This window comes from Lonchura striata, chromosome 7 (genome assembly GCF_050655825.1).
Source record: "Lonchura striata isolate lonStrDom1 chromosome 7, ASM5065582v1, whole genome shotgun sequence".
Lineage (NCBI taxonomy): Eukaryota > Metazoa > Chordata > Aves > Passeriformes > Estrildidae > Lonchura > Lonchura striata.
This window is the reverse complement of record NC_140709.1, coordinates 5,628,789-5,654,910: the sequence shown is the minus strand read 5'-3', so window position 1 is coordinate 5,654,910 and position 26,122 is coordinate 5,628,789. Positions and strand designations below refer to the sequence as shown.

Genomic DNA, 26,122 nt, shown 5'->3' with positions numbered 1-26,122 from the left:
CAGTGAAGACATTGCAGAGAATACATCACACAGTGTCAAGATGACAACTCGGTGGGAGTGTGATTTGTTGAGCAGTAAAACTTCCTGCTTATGCAGCTGGCGAGGCAGTAATGTACAGAAACATTACATGGGAAGGCTGGAATGTGGGAAATCAGTGACTTTCACAATATGACATTGCTTAGCAAAAAGCTGCCTTTGAAACCCAGTGTTCACATTTCCAATTAGTTTGCCTCTAGCTCTCATGCAAGGAAAGTCCTCATGCTACCAGGAAGGGAAAAGAAAGGAGGAGGGAAGAGGAGCAAGCAGAGCTGGAGGAACGACTGTGAGTTATATTGCACGCTGTGAATTGGCTATAAATCCTGGCTGCAGGAATTACTGAGATGGAGAAATAGTTATCTCCTAACTCTGAGATCCAATCTGCAAAGCCCCAGTGTCAGGGGGATGATTTATGTGCTACAAAGTCATCAGGATTGAGCCCCCAGTGAAAGAGATGCACACAGAAACTTGTTCTGTTTCTCATGGGGAGCAAACCCCGTGTCCCTGGCTGTGTTGCACGGCCATGAGGTGATGCCAAAGAGGGGCTGAGGTCAGGCTCCAGGGGTGCCTGGGGTGCTGGAGCAGGCAGGAGGAGGATGCTGCTTTCCCCTGACCTCTGCTGGCTGATGAGCTCCAGAGGGAGCTGTGGCTCGCCTTTTCTCGCTCAGAGATGTGCTCACAAGGAGCAGACAGCAGAGGGAAGGATAGATGCGTGGTCCCGGGAATCCCTCTTCTTCTCCCCTTCTCTTCATTCCAACCTTCTGTAAGAAAACTCAGCTTTTATGGGCTTTCATTTCTAAAGGTTGTTGTAGAGCAGTCCTATGAAAATACACATAGTAAATAAAGGAAACTTCTGTGCTGTCTTTGTTTATAATTTTTGTAAGGATGCGGTAGATATCAGTCAGAACCCTGCTTTAATGCCTCCTGCAAAGCAGTGACATCCAGGATTGTTAAAGCTGTGCTTTTCAGAAGGGAATTCAAACCACTGCACAAACAGTTTTTCTCTAGCTCCCGAGCGTGTTTGTAGGATGCAAAGTTGATCCAGAAACATATTTTATTTTGAGGTGCTGCCAGCATTTGCCTCTCCCTCTCAACAAGAGTGATTACACTGGAAACAATCCTTCTCAAGTGAGGATAGGAGGCTGTAGATTGCTGAGGCACGGGCACACATTTCCCTGTCAGCACTGCCACCCACGCCTGGTGTCTGCTTTTTAACCACCAGGCTCTTCCTGCAGCTGCCAGCCAATCAGACTTCGCTGATTTACACTTTTTGGGGTTTTGGACTGATGTTTATTTAGATACAAAACACCAACTTTCAGGCTGAATGCTTTTCTCCACACACTCAGGAAGCAAAGGAGAGCGAGGCTGAATAGAAAAGACGTGGTGCCATCACTCTCTCCTGCACGTTTTTGGCTCTCCTGCAGACAGTATTAGAAATTCCAAACTGTACAAGGATGAAAGTGATAACCCTAAGCCATGGTTCTATGTGTTTAAAATAAACCAATAGCCTGTTTTGGTTCAGTTCAAAAATAACCTCTTTGATGTGTTGTGTGGCTTTTAGTTTTTATTATCTCCTTCAATTGAGAATCTGAAGCTGCCAAAATTAAATAGAAGCTTTTTTTCCCCTCTGTCCCTGCAGGTGAGATATTAAGAAGGAAAGAGAAATGTCTTAAAGCAGTGCAAACAATATCAGTGTATTAAAAAATGATATCATTGAATTAACTTCCAATTTATCTGTCTTAGTATTAAGTTTACTCTCTCTATCTTGATAGGTTTTATTAGTCAGATAATAATCCACCCCAAATTTCTAAGATTACAGACTCAGTGTAAGTACATAATAAAGCTGTTTTGCTGTCAGAAGTGTTTGAAACTGTACTAGAAGTATAAAAGTGCATAAGGATACAGCAATTTCATATTCAGAGTGCAAAGAACTAATAAAAAAATAATAAAATCCTTCAGAAGGAATTTTTTTTTTTTCTCAGAATTGTCACATTCATCATTGTGGCTAAACCGCCCGTACATTTCTCAGTGTGAGGTCACCTGGCAGCAACAGGGGACACCACTGAGCTGTGATTTGGGCCACAGGTTCACCTGTAGCAGTGTCCCTGACATTGTCCTGCTGATTTGGAAATGGGAGATGATGCAGTGTTAAACTTCCAGTAAACTCCACATCTGATCACAGCTTTGCTATCATGATATGTGCATTTTTTTCTCACTCTCTGTGAGGGTTTTACAACTCTGTGCAAGCTGAAATGTCCTTTGCAACTCAGGGCTCAGCTACCTTACCTGGAGTCCTTAAAGCCTGGCAGAAAAGATACTCAAATCCTGAAAAAAGCCCCTCTGTAAAGCAGAAACCTTCTGGTTTTTCCTGATTCCTTCTTGCCACACCCTTCCCAGGAAGGCCAGCAGAAGCACTGCACAAAAAGTCTCCCAGCTGGATTTCTGAGCACTCATGCACACAGCCCATGGGGCTGTCTCACCTCTGCACAGCCAGCTGCCCCAGGTGGCCTCAGGATTGTCAAAATTAACAACATTTATAAATGTATAAATACAGATATGTTTACTGCTAGTGAAACAGCAGAATGAGCAGCGTGATACTCAGCTCTATTTGGAATTTCAAATGGATATTATGGTAGATTTTCCATGTTCTATTTAAGGAAAAGTGGGTAGTGGGAATTCTTCATGCTAAGGACTTATTCTCCACTTTTTCATTTGTCTGTGTGTGAGTTAGGAACATGTGCCTGGGCTCACATTTTAGCCTTTCAGTGTGTGCCACATATTCTATCTAATCCCCCAATCTAGTCTATGCCTGATGAAAAATGATGTGAAATCATGCCTAAAAAGGGGTGAGATGTGTTCTGCATTTGAACTCTGAGAGGTTTAAGGGACAGAGAGCAGCCTCCCACTGCTGGGAGCACTGATTTTCTCCATTTTCTGGGGAGGAAAGTTTGCAAAGTTCAGCTGAGATTGACTTCTGCTGTGCCCTGCAGGCTTCTGCTCCAGAGGAGCAGCCAAGTCTGGAATCTTTGCTAGAGGAGAGAGAAGTAATTTTATACAAAAATAAGAAGACATACAGCTCTAAGAGAAACTGCTTATTATAAAATCTTACAAATTAACTTCTTCTTTTGATGGATCTTGATACTTGTCCCATGAGCTCTTGATTTTAGGCAAGAAAGAAGAAACATTATTCAACATTTTTCACTAATTATCAGTTAATAGCCAGTAAGAATCAGCAAAAAGTAGTGCTTTCCTTCCACTTAATTATGTTTCTCTTCATTCATCACATTCACAGGCCCTTTATTCAAGTTTTTATAACACTAGGCTAAATAAGCCAGACTAAGTAACAGTTATTGAAGTAGAATGAAGTCTTGGATCAGACAGAACAAAATTGTTTTCATCACCTCGAAAAACATTTTTGCAAAAGATCATACCAAGATGGACAACAAAACCTCAGAAAGTTTTGGAAAGAGGAAAGAAGCCTGCTGTGAGTTGGTGGAGTTTGGAGCATCCCAGGGAGCGCTTTGCTAGACTGCAATCATCATCAGCACGCTTTCCTTTGATCTGCCTGGAGATGTGGCAGGGTGTTTAAAGCTGGAAACAGCACTTCTCTAATGTTCCCTAACCTCAAAAACAGGATGCCAAACATAAGGTTTTTTTCCTTCTTTTTTCTCCCTCCAGCACATTCCTGCCAGAACAGACTATTCAATTGTGCGCTGTGCGTCACGACCCTCTCTGCCGAAGGAGTGCGGGGAACGAGAGGGTTTTTGTTGCTGCAGGGAATTTTTTACTGGCTTTTTTTTTTTCCTCTGTGTGTGAGAGACATAAAATGCTCTGGAAATGTACAGATTCTTCCTGCCAAGAATGGTTGTTTTCACAGCTCCCCTCTTGCCAATTTCAAACTGATTAAGAAATAATAAAATATATTAAAAAAAAAAGTTTTCACATATATATCCTAAACTCCCTGGCTGACAGATATTGTTGAGCAATTGAGTCTGTAAAAGTGCCAAAATAACCCAGAAGAATCAAAGAATCAAATATTAATACTGATGGTAACGTGAAAAAAGTGAGTTTTCAGTGACAAGAAAAAATTAAAGGATAAAGTGCTGTTAACCAATTACCTTAATTAAGCTGGAACTATGACTTTCTAATATTTTTAAGGATCTTAGCTTCTCAGCCTTTGGCTTTAATTTTTTTCCCCCAAAATATCTTTCATGCAAAATAATTAATTAATCTCCAAATGCGAATGTTACTCATTTTGAACTCATGAAATATTTAGAGAGGATTCCAGCAAAATGTTCTCTCCCAACTTGGACTTGACTTATTCTAATTAAGAAGTTGGTTTTGGGTATTAACAGACCTTTATGGGCTCTGATAGAAATATAGGTGATCACAGCAGAAATAAAGGCTAAATGTTCTGTGGAACATGCACAAAAGGGAGAAAAGCTGTTTAGGAGTCAGGGAACTGTTGGAAAACAAAGGGAAACGTGTAACTCACTTTTCTGGCACCTTCTTCCAGCATAGCCCTCGGCACAGGAGCAGACATTGGTCCGGACACAGTGACCACCATTCTTACAGGGGGGAATGCAAAGAGCTGGGGAGAGGAGAGGAAATGTTCTGTGCACCAAACTCACGCAGGGATCAGCGTTGCCAAAGCACAGGCTCCTTCTTTAGGTGCCTCTGTTGGCAGAGCAGCCCACAGAGGTCTTTTTTGGGAAGGTGTCTCCCCAAAGAGTGATTTGGGCTCTTGCCTGGGTGGAGACCCTGATTCTGTGTTGTTTGTGGAAAAAATGTGGGACATGACTCCTGGCACCTGAGGGTCTCCTAGATAGTTGCAGATAAGTGGTCAGAATATTCCCAGTGGGGTCAGATTTTTAGGTCTCTGTCAAAGGGCTTCCTCAAGGACTTCTCCCCATGGAATACAGATCAGTGTTGGACTTTGCTAACTTGGCCTTGCTGCTGTTCCTTCTCCCTTTCTCTAAGAAGCAGAAGGAAGGGCTTTGCATACATCCATTATATCCTCCCAGCAATTTCAGATCCCATGAATGTGCATACTTATTTCCAATCCAGTGTCTAAACCAGAACACTTGAGAGTAAAAATTTCAAATCACCTAAATATTGAAAATCACTTTTTGTGTTCAAGAGCAAGATCATCAAGTTACAGTCTAGCATTTTCACTCTCTCCTTCACATCTAACATCATTAAAAAAAAAAAAAAGTTTTCACCAAGCTCCATTTGCAATTAGATTTTTCTGTGTGAATCATTCACTTGCAAAAATACACATCAGGACCACATTCGTCTAGGAATGTGGGAAACAAAAGAGAGTAAGAGCAAAGAACTTTTAATATTGAAGTAGTTTTGGGTGTATTTATATTCCCAGATTCAGGAGGAGTTAATAGATCCATATTGAAAAAAGAAGTGAGTGGTGTTAGCATAGGCATGTTCCAGCTACTTGGGCCCTAAGTTCTCTTTCTTGTATGAGATACTGGGTCATTCAGGGATTCATTAATTTGTCTTCTGCAGCACAGTGTGAGTGAGAAGCCAGGATACTGTTAGCCTCAGTTTAGAGCTAGGACAGGAATTCAAAATCAGCTGCTGCTCAAGCAGGACAATACTGGATCAGATTTTTAAGCAAGGATCTGATGAGCTCCTGCAGAAGTCTCCCATCCACGACACTTTAGGATGGCCAGGTAGGTGACATGGTGAGCCCCATTTGAAGGTAAAATATCACCAGGCTCTGAAACCAGTATAGTACACACCACAGGGTACCAAAATGAACAAAATACTGCCATGCTTTATCAATTTATTGAATAGTTGCTAATTAGTGATATCACTGACTCAAGTAGTTTTAGAACAATTATTTAGTTATCAATAATGGCATTACCAATAAGTTTTTCCTTCTTCCCAATCCATCAGGAACAATAAAAAGTGGATTTATGACAATGACAACAAAGGAGCACACATAGTTATGACAAGGAGAGTCTCTGGATATATTTCATGTGGGGGTAGGTAATGTTAGAGGTGATATTTATATTTTGAGCCTGGGCCCTTTATCAAGATTATAAATAGAACTTTCTTACCTCTCTGGCACTGTGGCCCATAGAAACCAGAAGGACACGAGCACGTGTTTGGCCGTACACAGACTCCTCCATTCAGGCACACAGGATTGCACACAGCTGGATGGGAATAGAAGATAACTTCATGGATCTCTGATAATGTTGAACTTTTCAGAGTAGGCACTCTTTTACTGCTGCACATGTCATTAGAATTAATATTTCTAGTGATACTGTGAAAAGTTTAATGCAGCCCTTGCAGATCACTTGTGCTGCAGCACTTATTCATGTTCGACACAGTGGAAGCATTTCACTTGTTTTAGCATAGCTTGGGAGATGAAATAGACTATAATTTAATGTAGTAATTTAATTTATTTCGGATGTATTCTTTTGATTCACACAGTTCATTTATTTCCATTCCAGTATTCGCACCAAGCACGATCCCAAGGTAGTAAATGCAGTCAAATAAAATACACCCTGGATAACCTGGAGATGAGATATTAATTGTTTGCTGCTTTGTCCGCGTTCAGCAGAGCATTGTGGCATTTCCATGGACTTGAACAGGTGTGCACCAAAAAACCTGTTTGTTCTGCCTCATTTAAATGCCAGTTCCCACAACACATTGGCTCATTCATCACCAACAAAGCCACTGGCTGAGCTCCCTTTGCCTCTTTATGTATCTGTTATTACTCTGGATGATACAACAGGCATTAGGAATTAAAAGCTGTCTTGCATATTTCTATGTGGCAAGTACCAGACTGTTAAAAACAAAACTATTAGAATTTCAAATTGATTTAGATGGGAAGCCAGTGTGTGAAGAATAAGGAATCTGATAAAGTTTTCATTGTAAAGCAGAGTGGCACTTTAAACCAGCCTTTTTCCTCTGTTCCCTTTGTCTTTCAGTATCTTAGGATAGCCCATTAAAGAAAATAAATGCATTTAAGCTTAAATAAATGAAGGGCCACTAAAATGTTTCAGATGAACTGAAAAGAAATAAAATGTCAATTTGGAACAAGAAAAAGAAAGTGAAATTGTAGTCTAGATGAGAGGTTTTCCTGACTAAGGAGCAGTTACTTATGAAGTCAAAATGGATTTAATTCATTGCTCAAGGGGAATTTGGTTTAGTCATGTCGTTGTCCTGGCTAGTTCCTAGAAGTCCATAATCTTGTCAGTCTGTCAGTATTTATATTTCCAGTGGTAAAGTAATATTTTTTTTTTTTTCATATTTATACCTGTATTCTTCCTGACATTCCTATCATAACATAATATCATAACACTTGTGGTGGGAAACCCCAGAAATGCCCACAAAATATTCTGTGCAGTGCACTCAAAACTGTGCCAGAGAGGTGAGTCTGGCAGCCTTTCACCAAAGCTGTCAGCAGACAAAAAAATCCTGCTGCTGTTATTCTGGTCTGGAAGTTACTGCTACTGATGCTTGTTGTCTGTCCTTCTCTTGGAATGATTTTGTTTAAAGCCACCCCAAAATAAAATTGCAGAACTCCTTGAGAAGAAAAAGCAGATCTAGTGAGAACCTGAATAGCAGTGATGATCCCAGTCATTTCCTGTGGATCATAGCTGGGCTAATTTATGTTTCCTCAGTAGATATGTCATTTTAACACTTACAGGAAGAGCAATCTCCAGGAGATGGAGGTTAAAATGACATTTCTCACCTTCCAGGAAAGGTAATGTAGGCTGAAGGTGTCTCAGTCATTTAATATTCACCGTGGCAGAGGCAGACTGCCTCTGGAGCCTTCAGGTCTGGCACTGATTCAGGTAGTTCTCATATTTTAATATTTCACTATTTTACATGCCTTGTCCCAGGTGAGTGCTGTAGTTTCTGTGCCTTTGGAGAAAATACCCACCCCAGTTTTTTAGGAATTGATGCTGAGAGGGGGGTCTGAGCTGTGTCTGTTTAAAACTTTGAGCCTTGGCTAGAAAGAAGTACCCAGTTCCAGTCCACACCTTGTCATTTTGTACTGATGGGTGGAGGTGGCTTTTTCCTGAGCTCCCCCACTCCTGTGGATGCTTTCTGTGGGTGCTCTGCAAGGGAGGGATGCAGGCAGGAGGAGCAGTGTGAATTCTGGCAGCATGATAAGAACTAGCTCCAGAATCACACAAACTTAAAAAGCTGCAAAAGAATCTTGTTTGTAGATTCCCTCTATAAAACTCTGAGATTTAGGTAAAAATCTAAACTTATGAACAGCTACATAAACATCTAAATTTATGAACAGTTACTCAGGACTTTCTGAGGTTTTGCCGTGTACTTGGTGTCCTCTTCTTAATTAATTCTTTCTTAGTCTCCTCTTCTTAGGTTTTAGTTCTTTAAGTAGCAATTCCCAGTCTGAGCACTGAGCTGGGGGGGAACCTGAGGGATTTTGGGCACTTTTGGGCACAGGATCAGGCACTGCCAAGCACTCACCTGTCTCACAAGAGGGGCTGCTCCACCCGTGCCTGCACTGGCACTCATCTGGTGACACACACACCCCCCCGTTGTGACAGTGCCTGCTGCACACCACTGCAAAACACACAAAAAATCAAAATTGCTCATCACTAACCCCACTGCAGATCCTAAAGTTGTCCTATTACAGCCAATAACCGACAGCATTAGTCCAGGAGATAAACTGAGGGTGGAAACCAGCCCTTTCCTTGATTTGCTCTCTCTATTAGAAGCCATACACATAAAATTCTCTGCTTTTAAAGTATTCTGGCTATTGAGTTTCGTAGGTAAAATTATATTCCTCTCAAGGGCTACCTGATATTTAAATAAGCAGCGAGGTCTGTAATTATGGAAGTACATGTGTTTTGCTGATATAGGAGGATTTGAAGGCTGATTTTTAGATATTTTCTGTATTGAACCTCTTTTTAAAGTCGTATTGCAGAGTAGCATTACTCCTAATAGGTATGGCTGGTTTTCTGTGTTCTCAAAATTAGCATTACTGCGTTCACTCACAATCTTAAATTTCATAAATATTACTATAGATAACATGCACTTTTTTTTCATTCTTTTTTTTTGTTTGTTTTTCCAGAAGCAATTTTACGTAGAAAATGTTGATTTAGATGTGCATAATTTTACATAATACAACAACGCTGCTGGTAAATATATACTCTGTAGCTACTGTATTACTTGAATCCTTTGTATTCAATTATTATTTTAAGGGGAAATATAGGGGGAAAAAAAGGAGAAAAGGCTTTTGTGTGTTTTTTTTTTTTTTTTTTTTTTTCCCTCTTGGAATTTTCTGGTAATTGAAACGTGCTGAAGAAAGCCTGAGTGAGTTCATACATACTTGTTTCACACCGAGGCCCTACAAATCCATAAGCACAAGAGCAGGTGTTGTGAGGCAGGCACGTTCCTCCATGCTCACACGGGGGCTCACACTGCGCTGCAAGAGTGAAACAGGAATAAAAAAATACAGTTCAAACACGACATTCTCTGTGGTTGTGAGCACAGCACAGGTTACTTCTTTTCCCATCCCATTTTATTAATCCAGTGAGTAATTTGGCTGAGGGAAACACTGCAGGATAGCAGTAGCTATCCCATTAGCAACCCAGCACTAATGAGCAGCTGTGTGAAGTCTGCAAGGGAATGGTTTTAACATAATCATATTTAACTTCTGAGCAGGCACATTTTAAAGTACATGTTTTGAAGGCTAGTGATGGATGAAGTACAAATGCAGTTACAACTCAAGACCTTGCCCATCCCTCTCTACAAATTTGCCTTGTGGATGGTCAGGAAGCCTTAACAGGTGTCAGAACTTGCAATAAGGCAGAGATTAAGTGCTTCTTATAGAAAAGAGTTGTGTGTGGACTTGTCAGCAAAATGGCAAACATTTAAGCAAAAAAAGTTAATATTTAATGAGTAGCATGAGCTCTGCAGACAAAGCAGCAAATTACATAAAGAATTCTTGACTTATTGCAGTATGCAATTTAATTCTGCAGGAGGAAGAGGATAAGTGTAGAAAGGACTGCAGCTCCTGAAAGAGCCTATTTGCTGAAGGCATGCTTGTTTTTCAAATGTTGATAATTTTGAATCTAAAAACATTATTGTATAGGGAGCCTGGAAACTTTGGACCCTTAAATCTAAGATCTAAGGCAGGTACCTGAGAATTCTTTTGGTAATTGCTTATGACAAACTCAAAAGAGGAGGAGGAAGATCACTGAAGGGACAGGATGATCACTGAAGGGAAAAATCATCACAGAAAGGATGGGATGACACTCAAAGGAGAAACTCTGTGGTGGGAGCAGAGCAAGAAATGTGTTCCAGAGGCATCTCCTGCTACTGGAAAAAGAATGGTGCCTCCCATAGCAGAATGAAAAATATCTTCCCTTGTGTGTGGGAAGTGAATACAGTGAAAAATGTTGTACTTTGGCTCACTTCACTGGCAGAGTTTTGTCTTTTATGAAAGATATGAGGCTAAGCAAGGTTATTCCAAGGAAAAAGCAAAATGAAGCTAACGAGACCTGAAACAAAGCATCTTTCATTTTAAGTATTGTTACGAGGGAAGAGAACCTTAATGCACCACATTTTGTTCTTAAAGCTGGAAAATGGGCTATGGAAATGGAAAGCTAAATGAAGGACTAATTCTTGGGGAGTCCCATAATTTAAATGCAGTTATTGTGTTGAAGACCTCGTTGCCTCTTGTGATTGTCACCAGGCCATGGAATATGAACTTTGCCATCCAAAAAAAATAATAAATGCCCTCACACATTTTATAATTGTATTAAAAAAGACAAACTCCAAGGAGGTGATAAGTGCTATTAAATAAACCACTTTGACACAAATAGCATTGAGAAATAGATTTAGTATTTAATGATGACATTTTCAATGCTTCATTATATAACTTTAGGATTTGACCTTCCTGAAAATAGAAAACTTACAAGGTGTATTTTAGATTCATACTGTATATGCTGAGAATGTCATTAATTTAATTTTGATTGGATAAGGTTGAGCATTTGCAAATCAATGTGTGCTTAGCTGAAATTCCAAATATATATCTGTGGGGAAAAAAAAAAAAGAAGAGATAAACCCAATTCATCTTTGTCTGGACAATTAAATAGTAAATAGATTTAGATAAGGTATTAGGAAGAAATTATTAGCTGTGAAGATTATGGGGCATGGGTACAGGTTGCCCAGAGAAGTTGTGGCTGCTCCATCCTTGGAAATGTCCAAAGCCATGTTGGATGGGGTTTGGAGCAACCTGGAATTGTGATTTCTTTGCCCCTATTTGTAAGGGGAGTACAAAACCTGGAGGAAAATGTACCACTCTTTTTAAAGTCCATGAAATGTGATTGCCTTTCCTGCAGGATGATGGTTGCATAAAGCCTCCAGGTGCCTAAGTGCTGTGCCAAGCACGGTGACATTCAGGCGTATTTCGCTTTATTTCAGTGTGGTTCGTGTAGCACTTAAAGCAAGTGTGTCCATGTGAATGGAACACTTTCCATCTGGCCTTTGCACATTCTGAGATGCATCTGAACTGTCAGAAAAGAACATGGTATTTTGGATATTAAAACATTTAGCTCTTACGGTGACATTTGATAGTAAAATGTTTTAAACATTCTATTACTGGTGAATAGCAAAAGATAAAAACTGAACACTGGCTCCTCTGTGAGAGTAAGAGTAATATTCACTTAAAAAACATTTCCCACTGTAATAGAAATATACTGCTTATGTCAAATTATTTTCCCAAACTTCTATCTTTCATCTTCTGAAATGAATACTTTTTTCCAAGAGCATTTGCTAAATTTTAGAAAGGTATTGCGGTGTTTTTATATTAAGTGGTTTTGGATAAAATAAAGTGATTTGGGAAAAATAACAGCAAAGAGGAAAACATTGCTGCAAATGGTCAATCTTGCTGTCAAGTGTACGTATGTTTATGTTTACAATTTAAAATCTGGAGGTGAAAATGGAGAAGTGCATTATTGTTTCCTTTGAAAAGGCTTTTTGGGAAATATCCCCAAACTTCTATTTTCCATTAAAATGAGATCGTACAGTTTTTATAAGTTTCTCTGCAATAACTTCAGGGGCACTCAGGAATACCAGATGCTCTGTTGTTTCCCTTATTTTCCGTAGCCTAATCAGCAAATATCTTCCAGGACAGAGTTATTGCTTGGCATCCCCACAGTGAGTAACTCCCTGTGCCATCCCCACGTGAGGCTCTGGTCTGTGCAAATAAAGCCAGGCTTGGAGCTGTGAGAGCATTGCCTGCTTAGAATTTTGCACCAAAGTCAGATCAGGACAGACTTCACTGAAGGGAGCATAGTCCACCTTGTTTCATTCTACATTATTCATTTCCTTTCAAAGATACATTAACCTAACTTCCTAAATGTGCAGATGAAGTTTTAATGCTTTCAGCACAAGGGTGAAGTGGAAAAAGGGAAAGTTCCTCAGTTGTTGTTTTTTCTTTTGGAAAGCTGTGCATTGAAGTGTTTCTTTTGCATGTAAGATACACAGATAAATGAAATGAAGCATAGGATTAAACCATGTGTTACTGCAATTAAATTAACTTATTGCACATTTAAATAGTCCAGCAGTCTGGGAGCCCTGTTGTGAGAGAAATGTCCATCATAGCAACTGGAATATTAACAAGAGAAACTTGACTGAATAAACTGGGAATACAAATGCAGGCACCAGCTCTGGCTAGGTTGTACCAATGCATTTTCCTTTGTGAAATGTCAGCTGAGTAGTCATCTGCAGCCAAAAAAACCCAAATAAAGTGGTAGGAATTGTTAAGAAAGGAGCAGACTTCCTTATGGCCTGTATCCATGGTGAGCTCCATCTTAAATACCATGGGCAGGTCTGAGCCCTCAGCTCAGAAAAGCTACAGTAGAAGTGGAAAAGATGCAGAAAAAGATGCAGGGATAAATAAACAAAGTTATAGAAGAGCTTTTGTGCAAAGAACAAGTGAATAATGAGGTCCTTCAGAAAAATATGACTTTAGGATAGAAAACTGTGAAATCAGACGTGACCTGGAAAGAGTGAACAGGATCAAGTTCCAAGGCATCACCTTGGTGTTTTGGAGCACGTGACCATAATTTCTGAGAAGCTGTTCCAGACAGTATCCCTCTACCTTTCCCACATATTGCCAGACAAATGCAGTTGGCAGCTATTGGAGATAGGGAAAGGAATTTTGGTTTGATATGGTAGATCTTTTTGGGTGCAAAATGTAAAAAAAAAAAAAACTTGAGCCATCAAATTTTTTGCTCATTTCATGCAGCTGTACATGCTGAAGTCACAATACTTTCCCAACTACTCCACCTCTTCTGGTATTTTGAAATTTTTTGGTTTGAAAAGTGGTTTTGTAATGTCAAGGCAATGCTGTGTTCTTAACTCTTGAGCAGAAAACATCACTCCCACTGTTCTAGACTTCCCATTGTTCCAGACATCTCCTTCTCTTTGAAAATACTGTACAAAGCCAATTAAATATTCCAGATTTTTACTCAGTTCACCTTCTTAAGAATATTTTTCTAAAATATTATAACTTTATCTTTGACAGGAGTGCTGAGAGTCTTTTATGACAGCTGAAATACCAGAAGGATACCACTCCTTAACTGTCAACCTAATCCAAAATGTTTTTAATGTATTCTATTAAATGGAGGCTGACTTTTTAATAGTGCAGTTTTAGTGACCAGAAACTCCCTATCAAAGGAGGTTGGAGTCAGGGAAACAACAACAACAACAAAAAAAAAAGGATGATGAGAAATATGGTTTAAATCCTTATGTTCCATCAGTTTTCAGGTCTAGGCCTCTCAGAAAGAAGCCCAACAATGATACCCAAAGCAGAATTTTTCATTCAGTTCAATTCTGTTATCAAATGGGAAGGCAATGTTCCACCTTAGGGCACCCTAAGAAGCTCCAGGAGTACAAGAGCTGCTCTCAGGCAGTGCCATGTGCACAGCCCCTGGGGAACGAGCTGAGCCCAGGGAAAGGACAGCACTTTTCCCTTTTCCTTGTCCAGTAGATGCAACAGCTTTGCAAGTTGCACTCAACCTGTGCACCTTGGTAGAGTGGGAACAGAGGCAGGATGACAAGGAACTGCTCTAGGGTGACTACCAAGACTAACAAATATTTCAGAGTGATAGCTCCAAGTGTTACAAATCACTGCAGCACATGTGCCACTTGTCACACATCCAAAATGTCAGAAAGGCTGATATCGGATATCAATCCTGTTTGGGCTTGTTCTGCATTATTACAGTGCCAGGTTTTTGTTCAACTGGCACGTGGAGCTGAAATGTGTAAAGCCCTGTTTGTGCTCTGATGCTCCTGCAGTGCTCTTTGGCAGGTGATTCGTGCTGTCCCAAAAACTGCTAGAAGGAGACTGTACCAATGCATTGGTTTTTACTGCAGATATCCTTGGAAGCAGCACTCAGAGTGAAAATTAGCTATTTAGCAAGCTCCCTCATCACCAGAGGAATGCTTGGCTAAGCTTACTCCAGAAATGCCAGAGAGCATTTTCTGCTAGAGAAAATGTGGGAGAATCCAGTGGACTACAGCAGGCCTTTACTCCCCCACTTATTTTTTATTTTTGTGTAGGTGATGCTGACTGTCTCCAAAACACTGCTCTGAAATGAAGATTTCAAGCTGGCCTGTTTGGCTGTGAAGTCTTAATATTTGGCTACTAAAAAAAAAAAGTCCTATTGCCTTTGTGCAGGAAGGGGAAAGAGCTGCAGAGCCTCAAGGAAGTGTTTTATCTCCCCTCACCTGCAGAGTATGTAGATGCTGACAGAAGGAAAATAATCTGTAATTCTTATTACACCAAAGCAGGAGAGCAAAAGCAGGGTTCTGCTTCTGACAGGCAACGCAGATGTCAGCAGTGAAGGGAGTGATCCAAATGGAAATTGCTGAAATACTCTGAAAATATCTCAGATGTCTGAATATGAGCTAAACACACTGACATTTAGCTGTGTTCTTCCAAGAGAGGGTAGGAGGTTACACCTGATGGTCTCCAGGGGTCTCTTCCATCCTGTGGTCCTGTGTGTCTGTGACCCTCAGTGCAGAAGGAGAGGAATTCCAGCTGAACTGTGACAGAAAGACTGAGTGGCTTGTCCAGAGGGATAATAATATTAAAGATATAAAATGTGTTATGATATACTTTAGGAAAGAAATTAGTTTTCAGGATGCTGCTTATGCTGATGTTTTTTTCCTACTAGTCCTCCAAACCTGGTTTTGAATCTGCACATTTGGAAAAAAGTGAATTGTATTCTATCACAGCATACATACCAATTGGTGAAGTAATTCTCATTTTAGATTATTTTCAGACATTCTTATTAAACAAAGGTCACATCCCCTCAAGATCCAAAGGTATTAAAACTTGCTATCAGCGGGCTGGTTCTTTTATATTGTTGAATTTTGATATGAAATAAGATGGTGACAACTATCAATAGAGTCTGAGTCTCCTGACATTTTTGCTTGCTTGCCAAGGATGTTATGTTGAAGCCTGGAGATTTTGCAAATGTTAGACTCATCTAAACTTTGATTTTTTTTCTCCAATATTGTGCCTCCCATTCTCAGAGGACACTGCTGTCTTGAGGAGAGTTGGTGCAGTGTGGGCATCTCAAGGTGCTGATGGCTGAGGTTGTGACAGGCCTTAATCCAAGAAATTACCCTCATTTTTCAACCTCGTTTGTCATGATGAATCACTTTCATCTGCCATGGGAAGAGACATCCACGGCTGGAGGTACAATGGGTGCTGTTCACAGCACTGGCTCTGCTCCAGTGCAGGTGTGCAGGGGGCTCAGGGTGGAGAAGAGAAGGGACGGGACAGGTTAATTATTGAGTCAGGTGTCATGGTGGTGACAAGAGACAAAAAAGGGGATGTTTGTTCATCGTGTCATCAAGGCTCAAGATGCAGAATGATGTTGGTAATAAAGTATTTCATCCTAAGGACTCTCCAGGGAGATTTTCAGTAATACCAATAACTGAGGGAAACATCTCACAAGTAAAAGGCAGAGACAGATTTACATTTTAAGGTAGATTTATGTTTTAAGGGCTATACTGATGTGTCTGCTAAACACACAGCAGCCTTGTGTCCAGACTGTAAATATTCTTATGTACATGGGAGTGGTCTTTGAGGAGAGGCCTCTCTGTGGCCAGACTTGCTTTGAGCTTCCCAATACCAGAACCTGTTTGGTGCTTTTCCATCTCTAGGTATAAAACAGAAGTTAAAGACAACCTCTGTTGTGCTATGTGACTCTAAAGAATTCTTTAGGAGCAGCATTTCAGAAAGGTGCAGAAAGGAAAAAAAATGAAGTGCTCAAGATTACAGAAACCTTTTCTTGTACATCTTGTTCTGTATCTCCAACAGTGCTCTGAGCTCAGAGAGCTGCAGCAGTGCTGGGGGCTTCACACCCCTACAAAGCCTGGCTTACAGCAAGGAATCCCTGCAAGGTCCTTCCCATTACATCATGGCTGAGACCCCCCTGCTCTGTGCATGAGGAATGAGAGACCAGACGAGAAAGGGGGGAATGAATTTTACAAATACTTTTGCTTTGTGTGGTGGAAGGCCAGTTAAGATATCAACTTCTCAGAGGGATGTCAGCAAAAGGTGTGATTAATGATGGCAAAGTCAGGGAATTCATTGCTTCAGCAAAGTATATAATCCTATGGTTTTAGGGAGGGATTCTCAGGTGCCTAATAAATAACTCAATATACTGTGAAAACCTTCTGGTGCTATACATTTCAGATGACAAGTTCAGTTTCATATTTGAGATATTAGATAGATATTTACAGGTAATTTTTAAGATATTAAAAAATTAATTTTTCCTAGAATGTGCTGTATAGAGAAGCAGAATCAATTTTACTCTTTCTCACAGAAATTTTATATGGTTTTGAATGTGATGACTTTAGTAGAATCAATCTGGTATTAAGAAAGATCACAATCAGTCCTTGGGTTTAATAGATTAGATGGTATCAAATAAATATGTCATTTTTGTAAGCAGAAAGAGCAGCTTAAAAGCTATAGGTTTTATTTATTATTTCGAAATATAATTGCTTTTGAAAATGGAATGGTCCCAGCCACAAAAATATCCAAATTTATAATAAAAACCAATTTTTACTTTGGAGAATTATTAGATTTGGAGCTATTAGAAAATTTTAAAGAGGACTTTCTGCCTTACCTTCACACGTAATTCCATCACCTCTGTACCCAGGGGGACAAGGACCACATTGAAACTCCCCATCTCCAGCTGGCTCGCACTGCACTCCGGTGAAGCACGGCAGGTCAGCACACAGCCCTTTGTGCTGCAGCCCACTGCTGGTTCCTGGCAGCTCCAGAGCAGCCCTTGCTCTGCTGAGCACCTTCCTGGCTGCTGTGCTGGGAGCTGGGAGCCTTGCTCCAGGAGCAAACCCTGCTGGGGCAGCAGCGCTCCGGGATGCAGCATCCCAGGAAGGGCCCAGCCCATGCGTGCCCAGAGATGCTCTGGGCTGCTCTGCTGGGAAACCCTGGGCTGGTTTGTTCCTCAAGACTGAGACCCGACCGGGCCATCTCCTGGGAGAATAACCATGCCTGGAATGAGTCTGTGAGCTTGCAGGGAATGAACCTGGATTTGTGTTGGGATGAGGAGGAACAGTCCATGCTGAAGCTTCTTTGTGCTGCCTAACACGGAGAGCAGGGTGGGAGGTCACACTGACACCTGGGGCTCTGGGCTCTGGCTCCTCATGCAGAAGGTGTGTGGGCGTGCCACTTTTCTCAAGGAAATGTTGTTTCTCAGGTGCTGTGAACTCCATGTCATGTTGTTTTTCTGGTGACATCAGAGCCTGGGAAGTCTCCCTTTCCATTGTAAGGGATGGAGTGTGAATGGCTGTGGGGTTTCTTTCCAAAAGGAATGTAATATCTTGTCTTGGAACTTGGGGTTGAGAAAGAAGGGGAAATACATTTCTTGATGTCTTGGATGCATCTTCTTGGTGAGAGCCTCTAGCATCTTCAATGTTTCTTCCAGGAAAGTCCACATGGCTTTGGAAAGATCTTGAAACTAGGGCAGAAGGAAGATAAATATTAGCTACATTTGCTGGTCTAGAATTGAAAGGAACCACAGTGAACCCTTGGGTTTGGAGCAAACAACAGAACATCAGTTCTAGAAGTAAAAGAGTTAATTATCAGATAATTCAGGTAGGTTTATGCCAACTGGCTTAGAAATTACATGGGGCTGTCTGCTGTGGGTGACACCAGCACTGATACACAAGGAACTGCACTGATGACTCTCAAAGGGTGGCATTCATGAACCACATGAAATATATTTTGGTAGCAAGTCTCAGGGAAGGCCAGGCATTATTTGACTTGCAGCACTGGGCTGAAATGCACGTATTGCAGAATTTCTGAGAGAGAGAGAGGACATGATTTATGTCTGGAATGAGATTTGAGCTACTCCAGTCTAGGCCTCAGATCTGGGCCTTGTGAGGCCCTCAGCCTGTGACACAGTTAGAAATTAAGAGTTTGTGGCGCAGTTAGAAATTGTATTCAGGTGTGATGGGGAGCACTGGGCTGTCCGGGTGTGAAGTAGTACAGGTTTATAGTGTGAGGTTTAGATCACCTTAAGACAAAGACAAACAATGTTCGCTTGCCAATGAGAGTGCCTTTGTAAACTGTAAACTATATAGAAGTGTATATAAACTGCCATCTTTTCTATAATAAACGGAGAACGTTGGATTAACCATATTGGTTCGATGTGTGTTTGTCCTGTCTAGCTTTCCTGTCTTATGAGGACCCTGGTTTCAAGCACGGGTTAAATTGCAGCCAAGCAAAAACTTGCCGTGCTGCTTTACTAATTTTGGCTTACACTAGTCCAGGAGGTTTAGGTACTGTGCACTATTTTTCGTAGTGAATCTTCCAGTTCTTGACCTCCTGAGCCAGGATTTGCTTCTTATTATCTGCCTGTAGTGCAATGCTGTGCTGGGAAATGCTCTGAGGGCACAACTCAGAGAGTTTACACTCCAGCTCTTCGAGTCAAGGAGACAGAACACCAGAGTTTGGCACAGACAGACGCTGGAGGTGGAGAAACACACAGTGCCAACACGGCCCTTGGCAAGAGCGTGCCTTGGAGAGGCTCCAGTGCCATCATGCCAGTGGGTGACTCTGGAATGCTTCCTAAAGGGAAGTTTTAGGAAAGCTTTTAAAGGAGACAAATGTCTGAGCTTTGCTGGTGCTGTGTGCAGCTCCCTGCAGGCGTCAGGGGCAGCGCGCAAGGGAGCGGCCGGTTTGTTTCTGTCACCCACTTGTCCCAAAGCCAGCCACCTTTTCAGCTGTGTAAGGAGGGATGATAGATGGGCAGAGGGGACTCTGTGAAGGGCCTTGAAAGTGGAGACGAGTAGTTTGAATCAATACTTTCAGGAAGATTAATGGCCATCTGCTGACGCTAATGAATGGAAGAGGCTATTTTTAACCGGTTCTGGCATGCTCGCTCTGTAGGATATGGAATATATTGGATCCTGAACAACAATCCTTGCTTGGTTCTGGGGTTAACCCCATGCAGGATGCACCTCTTTCTTTTTAATATAAATATTAATCACTTTCTAAAAACTCCCGTTGATGGAGAACTTAACCGTAGTTAGCAAAGAAAGAGATTCAGATGCTTGGCAAGGGTCAGATGAAAGTTAGGGCATTGACTGGACCAAAACAAATCCTGGCAGCCAAAGCAGTGTTTATTTGGCTGATAAATAGTGTCATTCTGCTGGCAGCTGATGAGTTGCTATTGCCCTGAAGCAAAATGTTTTGGAGATTTACAATGGCGCTGGATTGAGCTGTGGCCATCAGCAGGTAAATACGTGGTATTTAGTGGAGCAGAAGGCAAATACGTGGATTTCAGTATCCAAAGTAAGGCTGCTGAATGAGGAGGGACACAGAATGGAAGAACAGAGATGATGAAGCAGGAGGACATCAGCAAAAAGAGCATGTGAGAATAGGAGAAGTCAAAGGATTTTTAAAAATGTATGAATGAGAGAAAGAGGAAAGAAATATCTCCACAGAAAATTATCAGTAATAGATGATCATTATAGCCCTTAGAAAATTTGATTCAGGGACCAGAAATCAACAGGAATGACAGTGAAGGGCTGAATGACCTCTCTGACAAATTTCCAAAATGAGCCCTGATTATAGCTTTGAGCTCCTTCCACTGTGTCATAATTAAATGGGTTTTCCTCCCAATTAAATTTGAGTAACTAGTAAGGGGATCAGACTGACTACCTGAGAAAGGGAAATCTTTTATTTCTTTAGCAGATAATAGAGGTGAGATACCCATCCTTCAAATAAACTTCATCTTTCCCTATATGGGGGAGCATATTTTTGGAGTATTTCTGTGATAAGGTAATTTTTACATCTCCAATGCTATCACTGAAGAGTAGTGGCACATTTTTGTTGGTCATTAATTAAGATATATATACTGATAAAGGTTTCTCAGCCAGTCTGCAAGGTGACTAAACTTCAGAAGATATTGGTGTCATTCAAGGGTGTTGACCAGAGTGTCCTCTCACTGTTTCAGATTTTTGCTTGTATTGATGGTGTGCAATTTAGTTTACATAAGAACATGATAGATTTTTTTCTGGAATACCTGAAAATTTCTTTCTTCAGCCTTCCAAGTATCTAAATAAGCTAAAACAAAGAATGCAAACCAAAAGAATGCAGACTCAATTGTCTGTAGTCAGCAGCTTTCTCAAATCCTGCATTACTTCAATTTATTTTCCTTGCTGTTGATCAATATCTTCAAATGTGTAAGCCATTATCAATGCAAACTGTGATTGTGTGAATCTGTTTTTGCCTTCTATGCCAGCACGTGATTGCATATTGGACTGGGTGAAATCACCACAAAAACCCCACAAGGTGAAGTGCTCAAGGTTATACGATGGAACAAACCCAGATTTTCACTACCTGTCAGTATTTCTGCCCATACAAATGGGGAAACGGGCGGCAGTGGAACAACTGAGTTTATTTTTCACAGAAGTAGATGAGAGACTGAGATGTTGCTGCTCTGCTCCAGCTGGGCATGGCAGCACCTCTGCTCTATTTATGCACTATAAGTGAGCATCATTCCTGTATGGATCAGGTCCCAAAAACACAGATTCCTCTGCTGTCCCCCTCTGGGAAACACTACAGCAAGAGTGACAGACAGCAAATTTCTGAGAGCCAGGTTTAACATCCTTCATCCAACTGGACACCAGGGAACTTCCCACCCAGGTGGTGCAGGAGTCCCCCAGCCTGTGACCCTCCAGCCTCTGGTTCTCCCAGGGTCTCACACTGGGATTTCACAAATCAGAGCTGTCACAGGCTGTCCCTGGTTCCCCAGTGCCATCACCGTGTTGCTAAGGCACAGCAAATCTGTAGGATCCAGATCACTGCCAAGGGAATAAAAATGACCACTTCAGCTGGTGAAAACAGCCATTCACAGAGAAGGTACTTGACATCTCTTAAACCCAGGGTGAGATATCAACATTCTGAAACAGAAAAGAAATCCAATATATTTTTTCTTTTCTGAGTTTATGGTTTGTTTGTTTGGAGGTGTTTTTTTTGTTGTTGTTGTTGTTTTTTTTTTTTTTTACATTTACAATCTTTCAAAAAAAGACCAGATCCAGGCTTGAATGAAGAGCAGCCATGTCCCTTTCTGACCTCAACTATTTCTGCTCCCAGTGAAGCAGTGCACAAGGTTGGTTGCCACATTCCCTGGTGCTGTTCCCTCACATCTTTGCTGGGCTTTGACTTGACACTGTTCTTCCCAAGGCACGTGCCTTGGAGACAGCCCCATCCTGACCAAAACTGGCAGCTGGCACTTCAAACACTTAACTGCCTGCAGATATCAGTATTTATCACCTTTCCATTGCCACGCTTCTCTTTGTAGCTTTTAGGGTTAAAAACTTTCCTTTTGGGTTTTAAATATGAGTGTAACCTTTTACTTATGTAATGACTTGAGCATCACCATGAAATCTCAAGTGCTTCTCTTTTAATCTAATAAAATGCCCAAACCAGTCTGCTCTTCAGACTGGTTCCTTCTCCTTAAACTCCTCTGGTGTGGCCACTTCTGCCTGTCACTTCAGAGGGTTATGGGCACCTTTAATTCTGCTCGAGCTACAACTCCTTTGGAATTCTGTGAACAGTTTAAGGATTCATTATTAACGCAATTCAATAAATTTACAATTTGTGTAGTTTTAGAGCTATTAACATTTAGTAGTACCTGCTGTCCAGCCCATTTCTCATTCAGAAGAATGTTGGCAGAGAAATGCTCTTTTGACATATTACACTGTGTGGGTCATCATTTAAAATTTGAGACATCTACCAGCACATAAATCTTATTTAAAATGTCAAGAGAGAACAGAAAAATTACACTGGTCTAAGAAGTCTTGTTACTAGAGTGCTAAGGATATTCCCATTTCCCTCTGTATGGTTCCCTGTTAATATTTGTTTCTGTATTTACTGAGTGAGAAAAGGGGAAAAAGAATAGCTGTCAATAGGATGCTCCAGGGAAAGTCTGGTTTTTTTTCATCAACTCTTAGTTTCCTTTTTTATATTATTATATTCTGGCATTACTTTCTTTTCTACTTAAGAGTGTGTTTAATTCCTACATATCTTGTTTTGTCATCCAGTGATACTCTAATGTCTTCCCTCTCCTAAATATTCAGTAACATAGTTTTGATTCTCCCTTCCTTCCTCTTAAGCATCCAGAAGTTCCCCATATTAGATGCTGGGTGGAATTCCCAGTCACCCTATCTCTTGTACAATCACAAGCAGTAACTACCAGAATAATTCCTCACCACCTTTAAGTGAAATACAGCTTCAACCTCCCAAGTTTAAAAAGAGTTTACTTCCAGGAATTTTTTTTTTTTTCAACAAAAGCATTTCAAAGGCTCATTTTGATTGGGCTTTTAATGTAATTTTAGACAGGAGCTTAATTTTTGATCTAATGCTTCTTTACATATTTTTTATTGTAAAAAGGTGGAAAGTCAAATATGATGTGCCTCACATCCACACAGCTCAGCACAGAGCAGAGCAGCCACACGACTCTCTCTCCATCTGTACAGGATTATTCAGTCCTTGTCTCAAACCACCACTTCTGTGATGGGCAAATTTACTCACTTGATGCTTTAATGATGAAATTAAAAGGTGAACATCTAGTTCACTATCCCTGAGCTCTTTCAGCCTGATAGAAAATGAGATTGTGTCGCTGATGTTGCTGTCTGGTGAGCAATTTTCTTCCCCTTCACCTACCAAAATCATGAGCAGCAGGGAATAGTTTGTGGACTCTGCATCACTCAGCCACTTCTGATTATAACAACTCCTCTGCTCCAGACTCTGTTTGCCAACGTGGCTGCAGCTGCACATGCACAATTCTCTAACACCAGTCATTTGCAAGGCAAATTTGCCTTGTGTCAATGAAGTACAAAATTATTCTGTTTTAGCACAACACTTTTGGGGAGGAGAAAACCTGAGATCTTCAGCCAGCTCACCCAGTAAACCTTGTTTAGGAGTCTTTCTGTGTTCAGAGTAAATGATTCCCACAAATGGGAGGGGGTCTAGACTCTGCTATCAAGGAGATCCTTTTCCAGGTCTGGGATGTTGCAAACCTATGTGAGTATGCAAGAAAATATTACCTGAGTGTGACGTAGTGAGTTTGCTTATGTCACATGAAAAGTCATTTATCATTTTTGCATCACTGTGCAGCTCATTTTCTTCAGGGTTTTCAGAACAATATAATTGACATCTCAATTCATTAACTGCTGTCTTTAATGAAAATGGGGATTCTGAGATGGCTGGCCAGGAAAGAAACAGTTCATGAAGATACAAATGATATTACTGACTGCTTGACAAAGTTTTCAGTCTTATCCAAGATGTGCCAAGGAATACATAAAGATTACCCCTTTCATACTGGACAAATACAAAACAATTGTTAGAAAGATTTTGCTAAGGTATAGCTCTTTTTTAACAAGGAATATTTTTCTATTTGTAAAACTTTTTCAATAGAAAGCCTTGTGATTTAGAGTTTAAGAAACAAAAAAAAAAAAACACCTTTCATGATGTTTAAGATATTGTGGGGATTAATTAAAGAGTAATTATGAAGATTACATGACAGAAAAAACTAAGAAGAACAAAGAGTTTGGGGCACTACTACTGCCTTAGTTTGTATTCATTAAAGCCAGATTTCTTACAGATTTAAACGATCAGCTCCTTTTTTGGCCTCCTGGGTAGATAAGAATACTATTAGGCTATGAGCTGGAGTCCTAGTATGACACTCTGGTCTGAAACTGATAAAACAGCTTTAAATATGAAATTGATCCTAATACATTACATTTCCCCCTCTTATGTGGATCTACTTTCCAAGTAAGATTTTTAGAACAGGACATCATATACAGGCAAAATGCAGGAAGGTGATTAACACAATGAGAGAAAAATGGGTCTTTGAGGAAAATAATGTATTTTGAGCTCTTTATTTTCAGACTATTTGTTGGGGGGTTTTCTTTATTTCTTTTGTGCTTTTTTTCCTGTATGTTTTCAATACAAATTTTACCATCAGCATCACCAGAGACAACATTTTTAAAATGGTGTAAGAATTACTGATTGCAAAGATATGAGCATGCTCCCCACACAAGGATTTTTTTTTTTCCCTTCTCCACCAACAATTTTCTTTATCAGTATCTTTTTATTTTTTGGATTGCCTATGGAGGTTTATAAACCTGCTATGTTTTTATAAACAATATTTTCTCAAACACTTCTTTTACCTTCCATTTTATTTCAAGATTTAATTGAAAACTTCCCTCAAGTGGGTTGGAAAATCTCAGAAGGTTTGATGTGCTCTCACCCCTGGCACAGGAGCCGTGCTCCTCTCACTGTTTGTTGCCAGATCTCCTTCCGTGCTTCCTTGGGTCTAACCCCTTCTCTGCTGCTGCTTTCAGAAGGGCTCTTCCTGTGCTTTCCTCTGAATTCCCAGCCAAGAAAACAGGAAGAGAAGTGTGGCTGCACTTCAAAATACACCCTGGATCTCCCACTTAATCCCCTCGTGCTGATTTATCACCCTTCCTTTCCTTGTCCCTTGTCCATCTTTCAGTTCTGAACTTTTACCCCTCCTCTTTTGTGTTCTGCCTCCTCCAATTATTGGAGCTTGGAACTGCATTATTCCAGCAGCTACAAAGGTGGTGTTAAGAGAGAGTTCATGGAACCAAATTATATTTTCTATTCAAGAATTGACAGTATATTTTACTTCTCAGAACTGAGATAGATGGAAAAATTAATAGAAACTGTGTTCTTATCTGATGATGCCTGATGGGTCTTCAGACTCTCTCATGGCATGAACAGGTTGATAGATATATACAAAATAGGCTAAATTAAGGCAGATCATTTCTGAAGCATCAGTGCCTAATATTCTGAAATATCTATGTAGAACCCTTTAGAGGAGTAATAATAGATTATAAAGAAAGTTCATTTCTTCAAAAGAAAAGCCATAATATTTCTTCAAAGAAAAAATAGCTGAAATACTTCAAAGTATTTCAGCAAAGAAATAGTAAAGAATAAATTACTAAAATTCCTTTATTCAACTCAAGAAATAAATGGTCTAAAACAATAATTATATTGTTTTGGGCTGTAAACATATAAAAATTGAGTTATTTTACATATGAAAGCCAAGACACAAAGTGAACTATGCCTTACTGGGAACCAGTAATGAATCTATTTAAAAATCATGTAAGCATGTATAAATACTCTCAGTGAAATCATGCTTTTATGGAATTCTCCACAATTTCAACTAAGTAGGTTGAAAAGTACCTATACTTTCTTCCCAACTTAGAAAGAAAAAGACAAAGAATTACAATAATAAGATTTTAGATGGTAAGGCACAGAGGAACTTAGCTAGTTCCCTTTGAGAAAACAAAGGTTGCACCAGATATCTTTGAGGTCCCTTCCAATATTGTTATTCTGATTCTCTGAAATTCTAAATTTAACATATTATCAACATGGGCAATGATTTTCTCCTCCATCCCAGAGGATCAGTTGCCTTGTGTTGGCAATAGGCTGCTGCTGTATGCCTTCAGGAGTGAACCAAACCTATTCATGTGGTGTGTAATATTTGGGGTA

General features: G+C 40.3%; 1 protein-coding gene and 1 long non-coding RNA gene across 10 annotated transcripts in view; one reads left to right on the top strand and one right to left on the bottom strand.

The window, feature by feature from the left end:
- The window catches only part of LOC110480621 (von Willebrand factor D and EGF domain-containing protein), a 186,957-nt gene that overhangs the window by 33,714 nt on the left and 127,121 nt on the right, over positions 1–26,122 (bottom strand). For both annotated transcript variants that reach the window (XM_085584840.1, XM_085584839.1), the window contains 5 exons: positions 17,196–18,050; positions 9,371–9,466; positions 8,506–8,601; positions 6,114–6,209; positions 4,532–4,627 (listed from right to left, as the gene is read on the bottom strand). In XM_085584840.1, coding sequence (XP_085440966.1) covers positions 4,532–4,627; positions 6,114–6,209; positions 8,506–8,601; positions 9,371–9,466; positions 17,196–18,050 — 1,239 coding nt within the window. The remainder of the gene's footprint in view (positions 1–4,531; positions 4,628–6,113; positions 6,210–8,505; positions 8,602–9,370; positions 9,467–17,195; positions 18,051–26,122) is intronic.
- Positions 1–26,122, top strand: part of LOC146766874 (uncharacterized) — a 203,249-nt gene that overhangs the window by 131,291 nt on the left and 45,836 nt on the right. The gene's annotated exons all lie outside the window — the stretch shown is intronic.